Source organism: Phasianus colchicus, chromosome 1 (assembly GCF_987193195.1).
Source record: "Phasianus colchicus chromosome 1, bPhaCol1.hap1.1, whole genome shotgun sequence".
NCBI lineage: Eukaryota > Metazoa > Chordata > Aves > Galliformes > Phasianidae > Phasianus > Phasianus colchicus.
In genome coordinates, this window is record NC_143436.1 from 133989622 (window position 1) to 134010339 (window position 20718).

General features: G+C 39.3%; 1 protein-coding gene across 6 annotated transcripts in view; it reads right to left on the minus strand.

The window, feature by feature from the left end:
- AFF3 (ALF transcription elongation factor 3) overlaps positions 1–20718 on the minus strand; it is a 321596-nt gene that overhangs the window by 13756 nt on the left and 287122 nt on the right. For all 6 annotated transcript variants that reach the window (XM_090127339.1, XM_090127334.1, XM_090127329.1 and 3 more), the window contains 4 exons: positions 19731–19855; positions 16571–16772; positions 14266–14393; positions 2430–2493 (listed from right to left, as the gene is read on the minus strand). In XM_090127339.1, coding sequence (XP_089983465.1) covers positions 2430–2493; positions 14266–14393; positions 16571–16772; positions 19731–19855 — 519 coding nt within the window. The remainder of the gene's footprint in view (positions 1–2429; positions 2494–14265; positions 14394–16570; positions 16773–19730; positions 19856–20718) is intronic.

A 20718-nucleotide genomic window follows, 5' to 3' on the forward strand; every position in this document is an offset into this window, starting at 1 on the left:
TTGTGTCAAAAGAAGGATCAACTCTGCCTAAGACATTCTTGACAGATGTTTATCAAAGCTCTCCAGTGCTGGAAATTCCATGAACTCAACATCAGGCCTTTTTCCTCAGCTATCAAGTGTCCTTACCATTAAAAATGGTTTCACACTTTGCAGGTGCAGTATTTCACCAGTCAACAAAGGAAGGTAATGACTGTCTTGAACTAAGAGAATCGGAGTTAAATATTTTGACTACTAAATCTCTCTTATTCAAAGGTTCATCTCCATTTTCATTTCTTTTTCATTCCTACCAAGACTGCTTGGACTCCTGTCAATATTTTGCCTTCTATATCCTCCTCCTCTTTTAGGGACTACTCTACTCTCTCGGCTTTTCATGCCATCCTTCTTCCTCACTCAGTTTGTTCTCTTATTTTTTGTACTTCTTTGACTCCACGTTTGTGTGCTTAAACATATACATATGCACATGTATACGTCCTCAATAATAGTGTATATGCACATGTGCACATAATGTTCATATGTGTACACTTACATACCACTTATCTGGTCTCAGAATTTCATTTTTGATGTGAGTAGAGATGAATCATACTACTATCTCTCCGTCCTGACTTGTCTTTCCTTCAATCAGAACTCCTGCGGTACATAAAGCCCATTAATGGACTGGATGCATTTGGTTGAAATCTGATGCATGCAGTGAAAGGTTAATGGACCTTATTCTTTTCTAAGGGATAAAGATTTTAAATAGTAACTTTGGAATGGCACACTGGCTTCAATCTATTTTAGGTTCTTATATGACTCCCATTGCGATCATACCGGAGAATTTCACAAACTTTTTATTATATTTCTCTCCCTGACGCTCTTCTGCAGGTGGAAGTGCTATTATCCCAATTTCACAGATGGGGAACTAAGGAGCAGAGAGACTTAGAGTCATTTTCAGGCTGCTCACTCTAAGTGCTTATATTAGGTATTGCAGTGCCAAAATAGGAGGTATCGAGCCCAGCAAGGTGATTCAAAGTGCTCCCATTTCCCTCCAGGATCCCTACACACTCAAGGAAGGGGGAAGTACTTGTGATGAGTGATTCAGTATCAGTAAGGAGCTGGTCCACTGCGAAGGAAGACTGAATGTGAAGGATATTTCTATCACCTAGTGCTGATGGGAGGCTATTTAAGCCATGCCTAAGTGACTTTCGTGTAGGAAATTTGTGTCAGAGCAGAGTATAACACTTGCACCTCCTATTTCTGGGAGTCTACCATAAAAACATTTTTCTTCAGGCTAAGACAGAATTTCCTTTGCATATTAAGTGTTTTTTTTTTTTCCATTTTGTTTAAAGCAACACACTAAAAAGCACCATTTGTAGTTTTCCACAATATTTTCTGATTTAAGACTCTCTTTAATATGGAACTGAATAAACCATGGAAATTTGTGCTAATAAACACAGCTAGAGTGTAAAACTGCGTGTTAGTGTCCTAAATTAAGGGCCTGCTACGGCTTCCTTGGCCATTTAACACTCGGCACAGCTAAGAAAAAGAGGTGAAGAAAGAGAGACTGTGAGCTGCCTTTCTTCTTTCCTGCTCCTGTGACCACAATGTGTCTATCAAGCAGGGCAAGGCAGGACTGCAGCTACTTCTGCTTGCAAGACGGCCATGCTCATGCTGAGTTGCACCCCATAGATTGCCCCTACCATACCATACATAAAGCTGTGCTGGCTTATTCACTGTGCTGGACTAACACAGGCTAGGAGAAAGGTAAGAGATGGCTAAGTGGAGCTTTCCTGGAGCACCATGTGCTTCATTGCACCCTTCTGTTTGGGAAGATGGGGATCTCTTCAGCGCTCCATAAAGCCCCATGTTCCCCTTTCTCAAGAAGGTCTTACTGGCTATTTTTCTAGGCACATCAAAGCTGGAGACAAAAACCTGTTTGTTGCAACAGTCCTGTGTGTGAAACATGTTCCTGCAGGGTTAAATGGATTCCTCATGTGCTGCTGGTTGTCTTACAAAGGGTTTGTCATGAAAGGAAGATTCTTTTGGCAATGGCAAGCCAAAACTTTTCAAAAAAAGGGCAGATTCCCTGAACACCGGACCAACCTGGACTGTTATTACATGGCCTAGCCAGCTTATTAAACTGAGAAGAAAGGTACGTGGATACACATAGTATAGCATGTAACCATACAGTCTCTATTACTACAGTTGCTAATTAAAGCATAGGGATAAATGGAAATTTTTATTTATCCAGGCCTTTATCTCAGTAAGTCATTATTTGTTAAGTCATAGTTTATTGGGCTATGAACATTTGATTATATAAACATTTCTTAATTTAACAAGCCTAGCCATCCTTATAATAGATTTTATAATTACCCCAGCAATACTGCACTGATGAAGAAACTGCATTACAAAAATAATTTGGAGGAACATAACTGGAAAGAAAATATTCTCACCATCGCATCTGCTTTATGTTTCTTCCGTTTAGCTTCCTGCATAAAGTAATCTGCATTGCGTGGCCTACCAGGGGAAAATAAGAAGACACTTTATTATTTTCTGAAGTGCAGAATATTTTCAGGTTATTTTTCCCTTATTTTAAACCTGATTTGCAAACATTTTTTATGAAGAAAATACACTTATCATGTAACCATGCATCTTGTATTTTCAAATTGCTGCCTGTGGAGACAATAGCATTTATGGCTGTTCTCATTCTTTAGAAGTCAGTGATTCAAAGCAAAAAAAGCTAATAAAATGCATTTTTATGGATTGTATAAACTGCTTCCCAAATTAGTGCAGTTTTGATCTACCAAATGGATGCAAGCATTAAGCGGAACAAGTTATTCCATTTTCTCCTCTCCCTTGTGTTTGCTTACCTCATTTTCTACTCCTCCCTGTACACTGTCATTTGCCTTGGCTTCTCCTTCCTTACAAAACAAGTGTGTTTAATCTCTCCACTTCAAAAAATGCACACCGAATCTGCCTGCCTCCACCTCATCCCCCTTCTCCTTATCTGTAAGCACACTGAGAGTGCTGTTTGCTTTTGCAGCCTGGAGTTCATCTGTGACACGGTACGAGGCTGCCAGCTGCATGCCACTGGCGTTACTTGTGTCAAATTCTCCATTGATTTCTCCTCAAATAGATCTCAGAGACTCCATTCCATCCTTAACCTACCTGACCTAATGACTGCAAGGCACAAATTCAGTTGCTGTCTCAGTGCTGAAATTCACAAGACCATTTCTGATCCAGACTAATCCACTTCTATTCAAACTGAAAACACAAAGTGCTGTTCCCCCAGCAGTGCTTGTGACCAATTCACTGAGCCCTCACGGCTGAAACAGGTTTCTTCATCTTCTCCCTACTGCACTTTTTTCAATAGAGGGAAGCCATCTGCCATGTCATTTTAGTGCATAACACAGCATCTTCAATTCTCAAAAAAGTCTTTGTATGTCCTGACCATGAAGATTCCCCCAGTCTCGTATGTGTGAGACATGGCCTTCCTCCTTCTACTCAACTAAAACATGTCCTGGTTCATCTCAGCACATACTGAAGTTACCGCTGTATCTTTGTCACTCTCAGAAGTTTCTCCTTGAAAAATTGTTCTCTTAGAATTCCTTCGAGTCATCCTTTAGACATTTTCTAATGAAAAAGGGATATTGCTGAGTATTCAGAAAATGAATAACAATATTCCTGCCATTCTTGATTTTAAATGCATGGCTTTGTGAAAAATAGGGTATTATGGTATTACTGCAGCATAGCAATCCTAGTATATATATATACTTATATATATATATATATAAATTTGGATTTCTCAAAATGTTTGTTAAAAAAATGTATGAGTCAGAGAAGATACAGATCTAAAAACTGAAGTCAATGTATGAGACAAAAGCTCTTGCTGACAGCAGTAAGAACACTTTCAGCTCCACAACAGATTAGTGGGAACAAGGTGGAGCCTCTTGTCAGAAGAAGACAACCATATCTACTTCCTTGAATTAGTAAGGCCATTTGCCACCGCGTCTGCATAGTCTGTTTTCTTCTTCTGTCATGCACACAGTTTCAAGGAGATTTAATTATATCACAGAAAGTTAGTCATAATTCTTATTTTGAAGGCTAAATATCATCAGAGAGAAATAAAATTTGTAATTTTGAATGACATCTGTCCTAAAAAGTTTGATGATACGCTGAAAAATAGTTCATTTGTTCCATCTTTAAAATGTTCTGTTCCCTCAGAGTGGGATTTTTCCCCAACTCCCCAGAAGAAAGAGGACTAAAGATAGGTTTCTGTCCCAGCATCACATAATCTACTGCAGCTGCCAATACTTTCTGTACCCAGCAAGATGCTAACATTATCTTAACAACACAAACCATCTGGATTTGGTTTTGGTCAGTTATAGAATCATAGAATAGTAGAATCACAAGACTGGAAAGGACCTACAAGATCATCCAGTCCAACTGTCCTTCTATTACCACTGCTACCACAAGCTACCAAACCATATCTCATAGCTCCTCATCCAGATGCCTCTTGAACACTGCCAGTGACAGCAACTCCACCACCTCCCTGGACAGGCTGTTCCAGTGCCTGACCACTCTCTGAGTGAAAAAGTTTTTCCTTGTATCTAATCTAAACCTCCTCTGGTGCAACTTGTGGCCAGTTCCTCAGGTCCAGTTTGTTTCCTGGGAGAAGAGGCCAAACCCCTCCTCATTCCAACCTCCCTTCAGGAAGTTGTAGAGTGCAATGAGGTTTCCCCTGAGCCTCCCCTTCTCCAGACTAAACAATCCCAGCTCTCTCAGCCTCTCATAAGACCTGTGCTCCAGACCCCTCACCAGTTTCATTGCCCTTCTCTGGACACATTCCAGGGCCTCAATGCGTTTCCTGTAGTGAGGGGCCCAAAACTAAACACAGTACTCAAGCACTTATGAAGTATTAGACACTGAAAGAGTATTAGCTTGATGGGGAAAGCCATGTTTTCAGAACCACTGAAAGACCTTTTAAAAACTCTATGTTCTGTCTATCTTATTGTTGTGCAATAACCGAGGTAAGACTGTTTACTCTGAAGTGACAAAAAACAAAAGAAAGCAGAGCCTATCAGCAGTGCAGTGGTCTCAGCTCTCTGAAATGATCAAAGTGACAAATCTTCACATGATCCTTTCAAACTCTGGCCATTAAAATATGTTCTTTGCAATATACCCTCCCATGTGACACCCAAAACCATCTGTATAATTTGCTTGTTTGAAGCACGGCAAGAAGCTGTAAAAACCAAGTGAGATAACACAATGTAATTATGGTCTACTCATAAATAAGACAATTGTAGAATGTTTTTCAACTTGTAGCAGGATTTATTCTCCAGAGTTATGCTCAGCAGCTGACAGCATCAGCGGGAGGCATGTTCATGACTGAACCAAGAGGGCCCTGCCATGGGGTAGCTAACCAGAATGCAATGTGTGAAAGTCAAAGTCATCAGTGTCTACTGAAGCCAGCTGTTTCGGAGGAAAGCCTAATATAAAGATGAAACTATTAAAATGTAATTGTTAAGCACAGTATATATAGCCACAGTGTGGATGTTTAGATACTTTCATACGAAAAATACAAGACTGATATACAAATCTGAGGGTGCCTAGCAGAAATTAAGACTTGTTAGGAAAAAAATACATTGATTGTGTTTTCTTCCAATATTTGTTCAAAAATGTTAATATCATGCCACGTTAAATTCTGATCTGTTAATGCTATCTATGCAATACTGTTCTTCCATGGATCACTACATGATAATAATCTTTCAATTCAGATTACAAATGTACATGCTAGATGAAATTGGAAGCTGAGAAGTTCTATAGATCTACTGCATGCTTGTGTACATGGCACAGATTGCTTACATCATTTTAGAAACAAAATACAGATGTACTTGAATTTAGTTTTTTTTTTTTTTTTTTTTTTAATGAGAAAGAAAGGATTCAAATTCAGTTTTGATTAGGTTCCCTAGATTCCCACTGTTGGACATGGAAAGTTGTCCTTTTGAATTCAGTATACTAGTTTAAATTATTATGCCACGAAGTGAAGAAACAGACAGTGGGACGATAAAGAAGAAAAGAAAACAGTAGGCTACCTCAGCTCATGGACATATGAAGACACATGAGAAAGCTGAAGCATGAATTCATTACTCAGAATTGCATACTGTATATTTCACATCTATAATGTTCATAAAATGTTCCATTAATCATAGTCTGATCTTACAGACCTGTAAATTACAGTGGCTGAGAATACGTATCTCCTACTAACTTCATGGTTCATCCAAATTTCATCTGTAACTTGGCCCCTTTGATGAAACCGGTGAAAACCTCAGATTGGAGAATTTGCAGGTAATCTCACTGCATTGTAATTTCAAATACTGTACGTTCTTGTTGAGAGGTATCTTGAAGAAAAAAAAATCTGTTTCCTCACACAAGAAACTCAGAAAGATCTGTATCTAAACTCCTTTTCAAGTCTTAGGTGTAAGGTTTGCAATCCTTCTGCACATTGCAGCCTTGCTACAGCCTGAAAAGCCTGGAAATAAGGAAAATTTCTACAGAGTAAAATTGGTACCAGGCTGCTGCTGGAACTGGATAGGATGTAAGTGGTATAAGAAATACCAGAGTCTCTTTGTTAGGCTAAAAATGTTACCGATCATGAATGTAAACTGAAGTCTCATGGAAAGATATTCCCTGACTTCAAGTTTTCAGACAATTGAGTCAGATTCTCCTATGTCATTCACAACTGTCTGTATCGAGTGGTGTCACCACTGTCACTCCAGATTTACAGACAGGATTCAGGCCTCCTTTTTTTTGTAAAAATATATATAAAAAGAAGTTTGACTTCAAATTAACAGGTACAAACAAGTGTTTTATCTCTATTAATAATCTTGACTGCACAAGGAACTCTTTTGTTTCTGAATATCTGATTGTTGGTACTTGTAGAAATATGGTCCTCTTCAACAAAGCCAAAAAAGAGTTCTAATACACTGCTCTAATGCCTCTCATATATCTCTCTGAAAGGCAAGAGAAAGAGTGTAAAGCACCAGTGCCAACTAAGTCAGGCTGCCGGTGAATTCTCCCCGGGATCAAGTGTCATTATGTGAAACTGGCTGCTCTCGAGGAGAATTTACCCTACTCTGTTGATTGGGGAAAGCAATCAAGTACCGCTGGAACCAGTTCAACGCATTCTCAGTCAACACTAGCCAGTCACCTAGGCACTGCAACAGAATCCAGCCTTTTACAGAATAAACCCCCATGGCTAGATCTGATAGTACAAACAAGGCCAGGCTTCCTTTTGAACAGTGGTATTCAAACCATTTATGACTTTGACAAGGGCAGCCTCAGTAGCATGTCTGTGGCTGAAGCCAGGACGAGATTTATCAAACAATCTGCTACTGTCCAGAATTCCTCTCACTGGCACTGCCACTACTTTCTCTGGGAGCTTGTCGAAAACCAGCAGGAAATATAGCATTTCCATAGCTTGTTATGTTGCACAGGATCCCAGCGTGAGGTGAGATGGCTGCAGGCATGGTAATTACTCCCCTTCCAGAAGCAGCCTTTTAGAATTTCCAGGCTGTTGAGTTCCTAAGAGTGGTGTTTACCCAGGTAAAATGCTTGAGTGTGTATGTTTCCCCCTCTGCATCCTATTTAGCTGTATGCCATTACAGTGCATCTCTGCCACCTTTGTCTTTTGATACTTTCTCTGAATTTAATTTACTCCAGTTTAGCAGATAATTGCAAAAATGTAAAGTCACGCAGTAAAAAAAAGGGAAGAGAATCAAACAAAGTGAATCAATAGAAGCTTTACTTCGTGCAGTAATTTATCAGCATCTTCTGCAACATAATCTCCTCGAAACTCAGTGCAACCGCTGGTATTTACAGAGCACAGTATAGCTTAGACTCCAATATACAATTTTAATTATAACTGCATTCAAAAGCACATTTTTCATCTAATTTTTGTATTTTATATGAACTAAATACTAAACTACAGCATTTTCTGCTTCATTTACATAATCCTCCACTTGAACATTATTTCTTACTGTGGTATAGTGCTTTATGAGGATACATTAAAAAAAAAACTAATAAAAGTTCAATTAAACATCATAAATGTAGCCAAGTGCATATTTTAATACTCTTCAGAGATAATGCTGCTGAAGTGTTATAAAAAACCAAACTAGGGCTTCCTTAGTGTACAACAATTGCACGTAATAAAAGCAGCTTAAATCATAATTCTAAATATAGGACTAATTTCACCACTTTAGTAATCCAGACCCTAAAAGGTGGGTGTGCTGGAAGGGAGCAGAAGAACAGAATGAACCACTTTAGCATCTGATCAGAGCTAGAGGCAAACCAGAAGAAATGGGCATAGCCGTGGTCAGCCCATGCCCAGTTTTGAATTTGTGCCAGTAGGCCACGACCCTTAAATACAAGAAGAGAAGGAAATCTTGTAAGGACAAGATAACGACATAAAGTAAAATGTCGTTGTATACAGTCCTGCCTATTTGTTGTTTCAGACAGGGATGCATTGGGAATTATACCAAGATCACTTCCGACATATTGTATCACAGATAAGGATGGTCATCCTGGGGGTAAATAATGGGGCTGAAGCTGGGAAGCAGGTATTACTGTACAAGATAGTGTCCCACCCTGATGCCTTGTGACCTCCTGGCCATTCCACAACTCAGACTAAATTATGGTTAACTGCCGTGCCTGGAATGGCAAATGGGGTGGAGGACAGCCTATGGTACCATATGAGACAGGTATCTGATTATGGGAGTCTCTTGCTCATTGTGGCAGACCCAGCATGTTTGCAAAGTTCAGCAGAGGAGCGTAATTGTAGAGAGGGCAGGGAAGGCATTGGTGACCCATTTAAATGCTTGTGCTATAGGCATTTCAGAAAGACAAGAACAAAGGATCTGATTGGAGTCAGGCCAAACGTAAGAAAAATTTACTCAATCACACAGGTACACAATTGCTATCTGGAAGGGCTTAGTATAACGATGTCAATAGCTTAGATTAGATGAATAGATGAATAGTTCAGATACAGAGAGATCGAGTTACTGTTGCAAAAAAATAGCGGCCAAAATTAAAGAATGGCTCCTAATTTAAATGAAATGAAGAAACATGCAATAAGTAAGGGTTCTTATTTCTGCAAAAACGTCAATGTAGTGAAATACCAGAGATGAAGAGAGTCAAAATTCACTACAAACTCCTGGGCATGACCTGGATTCATGACTTAAAGATACTCATGTGAAATCAATACCTAGACTAAAACATACAAGGGCAAAGTGTGTATGCAAAGAGGGAGGAAGGAAAAAGGTATTAACAATAGGCACTTGAGCTCCTGTGATAAAAACAGGAAGAAATCTCTACAGCCTTGCAGTTAAACTACAGAGTGCTTCTCTTCTTGTATATTAGATAAATACTCTGAAATCAGCTAATTTCAGTAGAAGCTGAGGGAAACACTTACAGTCAAACCCTGGAAGAGAGGGTAGGACCGCAGCTACCCAGGCTTACATTGTTTTAATATGCCAGGCAATACAACCTGAATTCCCATCAGGCAACTGCAAACCAAAGGCAGAAAGATGCTTCTATGAGAGGAAGTACCTGGCAGCCAGCTCTGATGATCCCAGCACTGATGAGTGAGGTATGGGTGAAATTGATGAGTGACAGTATGTGTGAAACCTTGGCTCCATCTGTGCTAGTGAAATAAGCAGAGCAAGGATACCAGCTCTATCATCGGATCATTCATGCTGTTTGATGGCTAATACTCTCCTTGGCATAGTTTTGAGCTTTCTCCCAGACAATGCCTGGGCACAGCTGGAGGACAGCACATGCCAAGGGCTGTTCACAGGAGGCAGTGAGTGTTCTTTGTTTTGGGGAGTGAAGACAGTTCAGTCATATAAACATAGTGCTGGACCACTTGCCCATAGGGAGAGGAGGGGTATGGATGTAGCCTTTAAGCTCAAGTGAAGTCTGCAGTCCTGGGTTTTCTTTGGGACCAGGGTATAATGGCTATAAATCCTTTATCCCATGAGAACTTCCTGCTGGAGTTGTTTAAACATCTACTTTCCACCAAAACAGGCTTTTAGAGAGTGTCCCTATAAAAAAGGGGGGGAAGGTGGTCATACAGAGAACAGGAAACTCGATTATTTAATCACAGAAGCAGTGTATGCAATGTAGGAGCTTAATGTTATTTTCTCATGGGCAGCATATGCTGAAAATAATTGAGAACATTTCAAATTAAGCATATGAATTTGTGATGAACTTAGTACAGCAGACATTGGTTTATCTGACAGGTAATTGTTTAGGTGGCTGATGAGAAGGAGGAGCATATGTTTTTTCCTTAAACGTGCTCCTGGGGGTGTGCTAAGCACTCTAGAAGTCTTTCCAAATACTTCAGAAGACCAGGAGTCTTTGAGGAACTTTGATCAAGGTGAAACAAGCTGGCTTCCACTGGTTTTGTGAGTCACAACCCAAGAGCACCTTGTTCTTTCCACACTGAGAAAGAAGAACAGGGAAAAAGAGACTGAAAGTGAGAGACTTGGGCTCCAAGCCAAAACTAAGAAATATGGTAAGAAGTTATCACTTCAGCTTTTTATGAGCTTTATACATGGCACCTTTACAGCCAGAATATTTTTGGAGGTGTGGTTTATCTATAGATGGGAATACTGTCTAATTGTAGGATATATTCCTAAAGCTGGGGCAATATCAAGCTGCTGGGTACCACCTGAATCCATGGAAAGAAAATTCAACAAAAGATAATAATAATTTTTAAAAAATCTTGAAAAAAAATGGAAGGTGTATTACTTTGATCCCATAAGGCCAGAAAAAAAAAAAAAGAGAAAAAACGAACAAACCACACATGAAGTTTGAAAGAGTAAGCTACAATGCAAGTAAGAAAATAATCCCAAAGAACAAGTTCTCATGTAGCCATAAGGAGAATTGGGAAGCTGAGTATGCTCTGCTCTTTTTGTACTACACATGCAGTGTTTGGAGGAGGTGTGAGACTGTGCCCTCGGGCAGCCACAGCATGTCAGTGCTTATCACTTCAAGGACAACAGACTTCGTTCCTAAATGCAGTTATTGGGAATTCTATCATTCAGCTAAATTACAGCAGGACTGAATTTGGCTTGAAGCATTATGATGTAGCTTTTAAAATGTTCTCTTCATAGAGTCAGAAATGGCCAAAAATCCAGGAAATCTTACTAAGAATTAATACTGGGAGCAACATGGATGTCATATATATGTGTGCCATGCTGGATACCTTGAAGCACATTCAGAGCAGGCAGTAAACAATGGCAGTTCAGGAAAAGCAGTATTTTGGCTGCCTTTTGAAGACTCTTAGCTATATTTACTTTTATATTTTGATGCATGTGTGTACAGCACTCTGCCAAGCAAGATATACTTTTTATTGACCTACTTGTGTTCCAATTTATTGCTAGTGACAGCTGTTGTCAATGATCTGGAGAAAATAAATTGAGACTAAAGCAGAGATGCTGATTGGTCAAAAAAATTATTGTTTTAAATCGAATAAAAGAGATTTAGTCTCTTCAAACTACAGAGTCTGATTAAAATGAAGACTTTAAAGCCATGGCTAGATTACAGTAATTCCGAACTTCATGGATTATGAGATGAAATACTTCATAGGCATCATTTTGAACAAAATGCTGCCATTAGGATTACTACTTGGCTTTAGATACACACTACTGCATTTCTTCAAATCCTCTGCTATGGTACTATAAGGATTTGAAAGACATTGGCTGCCATGTTTAATTTGATCCTTCTAACATGAGTCAAATTTGTTGACATTTAACATTTGCAGCCAGTCCAATCTGCTACATTTCAGTGACTTCTTTATGTGGTAAAGTCAGGATCAAGAATATCTGCAATAGCTGGTATTCAGTGATGTTTCCTAGATACAGTTTGTGGATGACAGTTGTAGTACAAGAAAGTCTCCCTCCTCTAGTTAGCACAACAGGCATTTAGACATTTGTGTTTTTTAAGGGCAAATTAAGACATATTTAACTTCTGTGTTTTATCTTATTTGGCATTTTAGATTTTTTTTTTTAATGGGTTGTAAATTGCTTGGGGACATTCTACATGTAAGGCACTATACACCAATGGTTTTATTGTATCTCTCCCTGAAAAGCTGAAACAGTTGTACTGAAGATTCCTGCCAGAGAAATCACATGTATCACTAATGGAGAAAGAAGTGATAAAAGCCTCCTAGATGACAGAGATGGTGAGAAAAAGCAGGTTTCTTGAGACAAAATTGTGCAGGGAAAAAACACAAAAACACAAAATGGTCCCCCAGTTTTTTTTTGTCAGCATCTTGATGGAGAATCAGATGAAGACACAGTAGTTCTCTTGTAGGTGTTTCTGACTGTATTTTCTCTAATCCAAACAGATGAGCACATCCTACATTTTGACTTTTAGCAGGTATACTGATACATTTTTCCCATGTATGTACATGTTTAAGGTGTAGAAAAATTGAACAGTGGCAAGTAAATTATAGGTGATTCAAGTATTTCAAGAGATGTGAAGACTTAGGTAGTGCTTCTAAGCAGCTTCAAATTTCCTCAATGGAAATCACTGAATAAATGTGTTGAAAAATTTGAAAAATAGCATGGAGGGAAGTGGAAAAGGAACAAAAATGAGGATATATACACAGGGGAGAGTTTTCTCCAAAAGGAGCAGAAAGAATGATTACGTTTATTGAATTTACATCTTCTCATGACTTCCAGGAATGTACCCAGAAATTAATCTCACCAGCCTTCTCTTCTTGACAGACAACAATACAGTTACATCATTTTAAAGTCTGTGGGAATTACTTATATGTTATAGCAGGAAACCTGGATTCTCCTGATGAGATACTGTCATCCCTCTAGCTGTCTCTGAGACTAAGTTGACATAAATGAACATTACAATTACTACAATTATTAGTAGTAATATTTATTAAAAACCCCATTCTGGTAGAAAACAGGGCTGTTTTCTTAGGGTTTCCCTAGGTAAATAAGTGCAAGTGATGTTACTGGTGAAATTCTGGGAGTACAAAAGGTGCGTCAAGGTAACACAGCTTATGAAGCTCTATATGTTCCAGGCAGTCTGAGACATAGCTTGAACAGAATTTCTTCTGCACTGGCCAGAAGAGTCAGTATTTTAATTCCAGAATATTATTAGGCAAAAATAAAATAATAATAATAAAAAAATCTGAGTTTTCTTGATATTAAGGTTCCAATCTTAAGTTTTACCTTTACGTGATACCATATCCTATACAATTGTGGGAAATGAACCAGCAGTTTTAATTTACCAAAAAGAAATTGAAGAAATTACAAGCTTAAATTATTTTCAGAAGAAGAAAGCAGGGATGTTTGAGAGATGTAATGGAAGTGGGGAGGGGCAGGTATCCCTCCAGATATTCATGCCAGCCACTGCTGTTTGCTTCTCCCTCTGCCTTTGTGACACCTTTTTCTGAGCAGCAGTAGCAACAAGTGAAGCAGCTGTCAAGGTCTGTGGATACAAGGCTCCCATCTGTCCTCTCCCCTTGTTCCAAAGGACGCACAAGAAGGGAGTCCCTCTCACCCTGCCTTGATATGCATATGTATATGTCTGTTGTCAGAGGTGTGCAGAATTAATGCTGAAGCACTAATAGGGCCTCCCCTTTATGGCCCTGCCATGTCTCACGCAGATATTCCTTTTCAGCCCATGGGCCAAAAAAAGTCATTTAAGCTCAGGTCTGAATCTTCACTCCCTATCCAAGCTTGCTGTAGGTGTGCCTGTGTCTTCAGCCCTGTCACAGCAGTGCTTGTGCCATGGCACAACAATGGGGCTTTCTTTCTGGTTTGACCTCAGATCCGCCTCATCACTATGCACACCTGGCAGTCTCTGGACTGTGTCTGACTCTGTTTATCCTCACCAGGCCTGATCCTGATCTGATCTGACTTCCTGACTTGACCTTGGACCTGCCTCATCACCTTGTTTAGTGACTCTGTGACTGGACCACCCCTGCTGGCATAGCCCTCACCCCACCAGCCATCTTCTGTCCTTCTGCTCCTGGCTCCCCATCCCTTAGGGAACAGCCAGTCCTCACTGCTTCCTGATGATCAGAGGCTTAATTTATGATGATAAATGGAATACTTTATAAACTATGTCTCAATCATTGTTCAGTGTACAGTATTACTATAATAATACTGGCCATATCTCAGCTCCTGATGAACAAATTGTAATTCCCTTTTGAAATGCAGAAAGCTACATTGTTTACTATACTTTAAAGTTTTCTGTACTTACATATCATCAAATATAAGTTTTGTCCTTCTGCAGTCCCTGGGTGCGCTGGACAGAGGTGACCAAGGCTCTGTTTGGGTCTGTGGCTTATTGCAGAGAAGAACATTTTCTGAATTGGTGTGAACTGCTTTCTAGACAACAAACAGCATAGAAGACATTGAGCTTCTAACTTCAAAAAAGCAACTAATAAACCACAGATAGTCTTTGCAGTGTGCTGTATATTGTCAGTTAGTTTTTCTACTATTTCAGCAGGCAAGATGTGTTAACTGTCCTGTGACTAACAGCCACAAATTCACAGATACTGCTCACAGCACTTTGTAAAGGGCCTGAGTTTTGATGTGATACGCAGATGAAATGGAGCTGAACTATTAGTAATCATCGAAACACTTTGTAACAAAGTCAGCGAAATTATGGAAGAACAGATCAGTTTGGTCATTGCGAAGATCAGGTTACATCTCCAGTCTTTAGCTTCCAAACCAACACTGTACCTTGCCCTGAGAGAACAAGGTGAGCCCCAGTTTGCCCTTCATTTATAACCACTGCCTGAAAACATTACCACTTCTTCTTCAGGTAGAGAATGGAAATTTAATGGGGAAATGCACAAAAAAGTTAAAATGGATAACGACTACATCCCAGCTTAGGATCCCTGACAGAAATTCAAGAGACCACCTGGGCACACCACCTAGCTACTCCATGAAGGGAAGAGATAAAAGGAAGCTATGTTTAGCATTTATAGTTCATGAGCTCTTATATTCTGTATGGCACATCCAGATCGGTTCAGACGGCTAAAGTTTTCAGATGAATAATCAGATACATAAGAATTTTATTGCAAAGGTTTTTAAAATGTTGACCAAATGGTGCATTGCTAGGCTGTGCAGAAAATCTCAGTGAAATTCATTTGCTGAGGGTGTGGATCATAAAGCAATCACCTTCTACTTTCGATTTCCAGCATATGTGCCTGTGAAGAAATTTACATTGTTTTCAGGATATCCAGTGAAGACTTGTATCATTATGATTCTGAATGGGTTATAAATCCCTAAACTTATGTTTTAAAAGTTAAAAAGTTTTAAAATTTACATTTAATCCATGAAAAAATAAATCTACCACTGCTATATGTTAAAATGTCTTGAAAGGTGTAACTAATGACAACTTATTATTTTTTTACAATGTCTAAAATTAAGATTATATTTACTACTCCCCTCTTCACTCTTAAAAAAAAATACAATTAAGTATATACATAAGTCTTTATGGGCTAGTTATCCTCACAGGTCAATTATCCCCATAGCAAAAGTGGCTGGAAGAGACCATTGGTACAACTCAGGTATTCTCTTTCCCAAAAGCTGCTTAGGCACCAATACTTTGGCTTTTGAAACCTGTTATTTATCAAATAACATACTGTTTAAAAACAAATACACACTGGATAAAATCTTCTGTAGCAAAGAATGGAGCATTGGCCTTTCTAGCAACAGAAGAGTGCCTCAGCAACTCGACTGGATGCTACAGCAGTGGATATCAATGTGACAGTATCCAAGTTACTTCTTCTAGGTATTTCGCACAAAGCTGCAAGAGGCAACATTCTGTCCTTAGTCTTCTAACCAAAGTGTCCTGCAGGCTGGATGGTAGGATACTATTGGGAGATGTGAGAGAAATATGAATCCCCTCAACCAGAAGTGGTAACAGACTCTTTAGTCCAGTGTTCTAATCACAGAGCTCACGGATAAATGGAGGGGAATATCCATTCCCACTCTCACTGTACTCTGAAGACAGTGGCTAACCCCCAGGTTACTAATGAGTCCTTACCAGGAAGGGTACTCTGGAAACCTTTAGTGTCATTAAGATTCTCTGACAGGATAAATATCTAAATGCCTGAGCTGTGGTGGAGCTGAGTTGCAAGACTCGTGGTGTCACCAGCAAGCAGTAGTGTATGAGAAAGCTGGTTGGAAGCCATGGAGAATTACTTAAATCCAGGTACACTCACAGGTAGGCAGTGGCTGAGCAGAGGTCTTATAAGTGCACCACACTTCTGATTGCATTATGCCCCCAAAATACTCTACAGGCCTAAATCTATTAATTCTGGGCCACTAGCTTTTACCTTTTGCTTATGCGGCCTTTGTTATTTGTCCAATTTACAGCCTTCTTGCTGTTCTTCTGTGCCTTGCTAAATCCCAGAACAGAAAAACCAAACTTACAATACCACATTCATTATTACAACTTTTTAGCATAAGATTCTGCAAAGTTATCTTAGATTCAATACAAAATGAAAAACATCAAGATAGGGTTTTATATTGTGAACAACAGTACAACTTACATTGAAGTCTCCGAGATGTGGCTGTGACTGGATTTCACCCTTATGCTTTTTGCTGGAGGAGATGGAAGGTAATAGACTGCTGCCATTAGGTCTGCTGGAGGAAGTTAAATCATCGTTGGAGTATTTGTGTTTTGATGCATCAGAGAGGGGAGAGACGGGTGACCGAAGCACTTTCTCATTTTTATTTATTGGTAGTGCCAAACTGGAAATGGAAATTACAGTAATAGAGTGTCACAAAGCTGGGTTTGAGAAAGGTAAATGTTTTATATATTACCAAAACTTTGAATTTAAAACCTGCTGGCAGTATAAAGTCTATTGGTATCTGGTAACAAGCTTACAGTATTGGGACCAAGAGTTCATTTACAAATTTGTATCATGTTTATCCTCTTTTCCTTCAAGGCAAATTGTAATTCTGGAGTTAATATCAAGTCTGTATCAGAGTGCTTGAAAAAAATACAGAGATAAATGGCCACTTGCTCACCATCTCTTAAGGGATAGCCGGAGACGAAGATTAGACTCTGAAGTGTAAGTTTAGGTTATGGAGCCCTATTTCACTATTAGAGGTGACAATTTATAAGCCACGGCAATAAAGCCAAACGTGAACTAAAAGAGGAAATGTGTTTAAAGATGACTGGGTTGTCTTTGTGCTCAATGGGCAGCCCTTGGTAGCACTGTTTATTCTGATCTAACACCGATTTTAAAGACAAAGAAAGATAGGCTGGTACTGCAGACAAAAGGAAACATATGCAAACGGTAGACACGGAGAAATGTGAGCTGGTCTATATTGTAAAGAAGAAAGCCATACAATATTTTCAATTTTCATTTATATTAGAGAAGCTTTGGATGAGAAGTCTAACAAGCTATAAAAATACCACCTAAATAAGTTCTAGATGCACTAATTTAAAGAAAATACGTATCTGGTATTTTTAAAGCCACACACACAAAATAAGCATTCTTAAGGAGATGGTTTGCATTTAAGACAAAAACTGTGATTAAGGTCAGACAGACTATTTTAACACAATACCTTCCCATGTCATATTCCCCTTTATTCAGCCTATTACTTTTTATGGACACTTCTCACTTCTTTATAGTTACTGTATCAGACAGTGTACACTTAATGGAATCGCACAACGGAATACGGTACAAAATATACTTTATTTCTGCACATCATTTCAGGGAACAGAGCTAATTAAATGTACTCTTATCATACATTTGTCCATTTATCTGGCACGTCTTTAAAAACTAGCTGTGAGAGAAGCCGTGAATCATAATTCAGAACCCTTCCTGTTTCCCACAGTGTAGTACTTTTAAAATACAACACAAACTGTTTTGCTTTAATGACCAAGTGCTGTTTATGAATGAAGGACTTGGGGTGTGTTAAGTGGACAGCTGTGTTGTTCTTTTCCCTCCAAGAAAAATAAGAATTTTAGCACTATTTTGAATGTGCAGGCTGATGCTGTTATTTCTTTTTCCTTTTTCAAACATAAAACCATGCCTTGGCTAGCCATGTTTATACATCACTGTCAAAGTGCAGGACTGCAGCATCCAAGAGAAGCCATGGCTCTTTGGAAGTGTACCCAAGCCTCAAAAGCTTGGCCCAGAGATTGAGGACTAGCTGCTAATTCTATTTGTGTGGCAGGCCTTTTGCATGGCCCCTGGCACTTTACTTGGGGCCCACCTACACGTACTGTGAGCAGTCAAGCTATAGCATCCCAACTTTGTTATCCTGAGAAGCTGTGCAAAATAATACACAGCACATTCTAGTCTGCTGGGACTTCACAGATGTATGATGTAAGGGTATAAGATATTTACAGTTACTGTGCCTGCTGTGGTTGCCTCTTGTATCAAACAAGGCCTTGTTTAGTCTGTACATAGGAGGAAAGGTTGTTGTATGTTGCTAAAGACTGTAAGTTGTGCAAGGGAAGTTCAGGTTGGAGATTATGAAAAAAACTATTCTCAGAAAGAGTAATGAGGCACTGGCACTGGCTGCCCAGGGAGGCGTTTAAGAACCATGTGGATGTGGCACTGAGGGATGTGGTCAGTGGGCATGGTGTGGCTGGTGGCTGGACTACATGATCTGAGAGGTCTTTTCCAACCTTAATCATTCTATGATTCTACATTAGGCTCTACAGTATCAAATTCTCAAGTCTGAAGGTGTTTTTGCTCCTCTCTTTGCTATCAGCTGTGCTTACATAACTGTCTGTGCATGACCTACAGTAGCATAAACCACACAAACTTCTGGGAAGCAGGGCCAATGAGGGAAGAATTAAGAAGCAAATATTCAAGACTTTCTTTTTTTATATATTTATTTCTTTAATGCACAGTTACTATCAGAAGTACTGAACACAATGTTAAGCAAAATGCAAATTACTGCCCTGCTTCCAGGAAGCTCAGAATTAACCTTGAGACACAGAGAATGGTAACAGGAATGGTGTGTCTGTGTGCTTTCACACACAGTAAAATAAACTGTTCCATCATTTTTTTCACTTTATGAAATGTGACTTGTTCTAGGTTAAAGAAATTGAAAGCATACTTTTGAATAAGCAGCGTATGTGTTTGTTTTCATCATGATTCTTTGCCAGTGCTAATGATAAGAATTGGTCAGACTCATCAGCGATATGAACAATAGAAATACTTATTGCAATAAATAGAAATATTCTTTAATTTTAGCAGTCTCGCCCTAATAGATATCCTGACACTGACAGAAAAAGATATGTATTCTGGAACTGAGTATTTCAGGCAATTTCAGTCTAAATACTGTTGACTGACTTAAACCCAGGCATCCAATCAAACTTTAAGTCTGAAACTTGTAATGCTGTAAAGAAAGATAAGATGGCTGCCCAAGTGAACCAATGCCTACAGGGCAACGTTTGAGAATGTATCTCAGATGACTGCACTGCTCTAGCTATACTTACTCATTCCATGAGCCTCACACTTGAACTAACAACTCTGCACAATATGACAAAAATGTGAGTATATAAATGTGTCAGGAGCTGCTAAGTTGTTCATTAAACCAGAAGAAAGCAGAATGCACTGGGCAATTTTTCAACATAAAATGTGATAATTAAAAAATAACTCGTATTACAGGCAAAAATAACACAGGACATTAAACTGCAACTAGTTGTATGACTTGGTGGTAAATAAGAAGGAAAATGCTTACCTATTTTCATTTACATTGCAGTGATTTGCTGTTGCGATGCTGTGGGCAGAGGCAGCTAATCGTGAAGAACTCTCTCGCTCTAAATGAGTCTTCTTGATGTCTCTGTACTCTTCCTCATTCTCACACTGAGTAAAGAGAAAAATTGTATCTTGTAGGTTTTGCGTTTACTGAACATCTCAAAGCACTTTGACAAATCAGATGATGGTTTTCTGACACTCTGATGCTTTCCTTAAGCATATACCTAACACGGATGAGAGAAGACTGGTTCACATCTTGAAAAACTAACATCTAAAGAGGCAGTGTGTAGACAAAGGAGTACAATATAAAACTTGAATTGTTTCAACCGCATTCCCACCTGCACCTTCGGATATTTTTTTCTTTATATTGCCCTCTTTGCCCATCTCCTGTGTGCTTTTCTCTTGCCTAGTGCTTAACCTCATTCCTCTTGCCTCTCCCTCTCTTTTCTTGGCAGCAGTGACATTCCCTGCATTACTAAATACAACAGATCAGCAACTGGCTGATCAGCATCTGAGGCCAGTTGGAAAGGAACAGCTTGCATACACACGTGCTCAGCTTGCTCCTCCTTCAAACCATGGTATGCCACATTCAGGCTGCCTTTTGGGAAGGGCCCTTAGGAGATGTGGTCCCTAGCTGGGGCCACAAAGTGTCTGGAAGAAGTTGGCCCACATAAGCAAGCATGTTAACAATCAAGCAAAGCGGATGACTGTGTGCCACTGCTTGATGCTACATCCTGGCCACATCTGGCCTACTCATATGAATGTAGCCCATGTTTCCTGCCACTATCTGACTTTGTCTTGCTTTCCTTACATCTAACCACTGGTGGCTCTGTTTTCCCATCTTCCTACGATGCCCACATCCCTTACCACTTCCAACACTTATCTCATTTCCACTGATGACCAAGTTTTACTTGTGACCTGTTGATCATGCTGTATTTAGTGCTTTGCTGTGTAACAATAACATTTGCTGG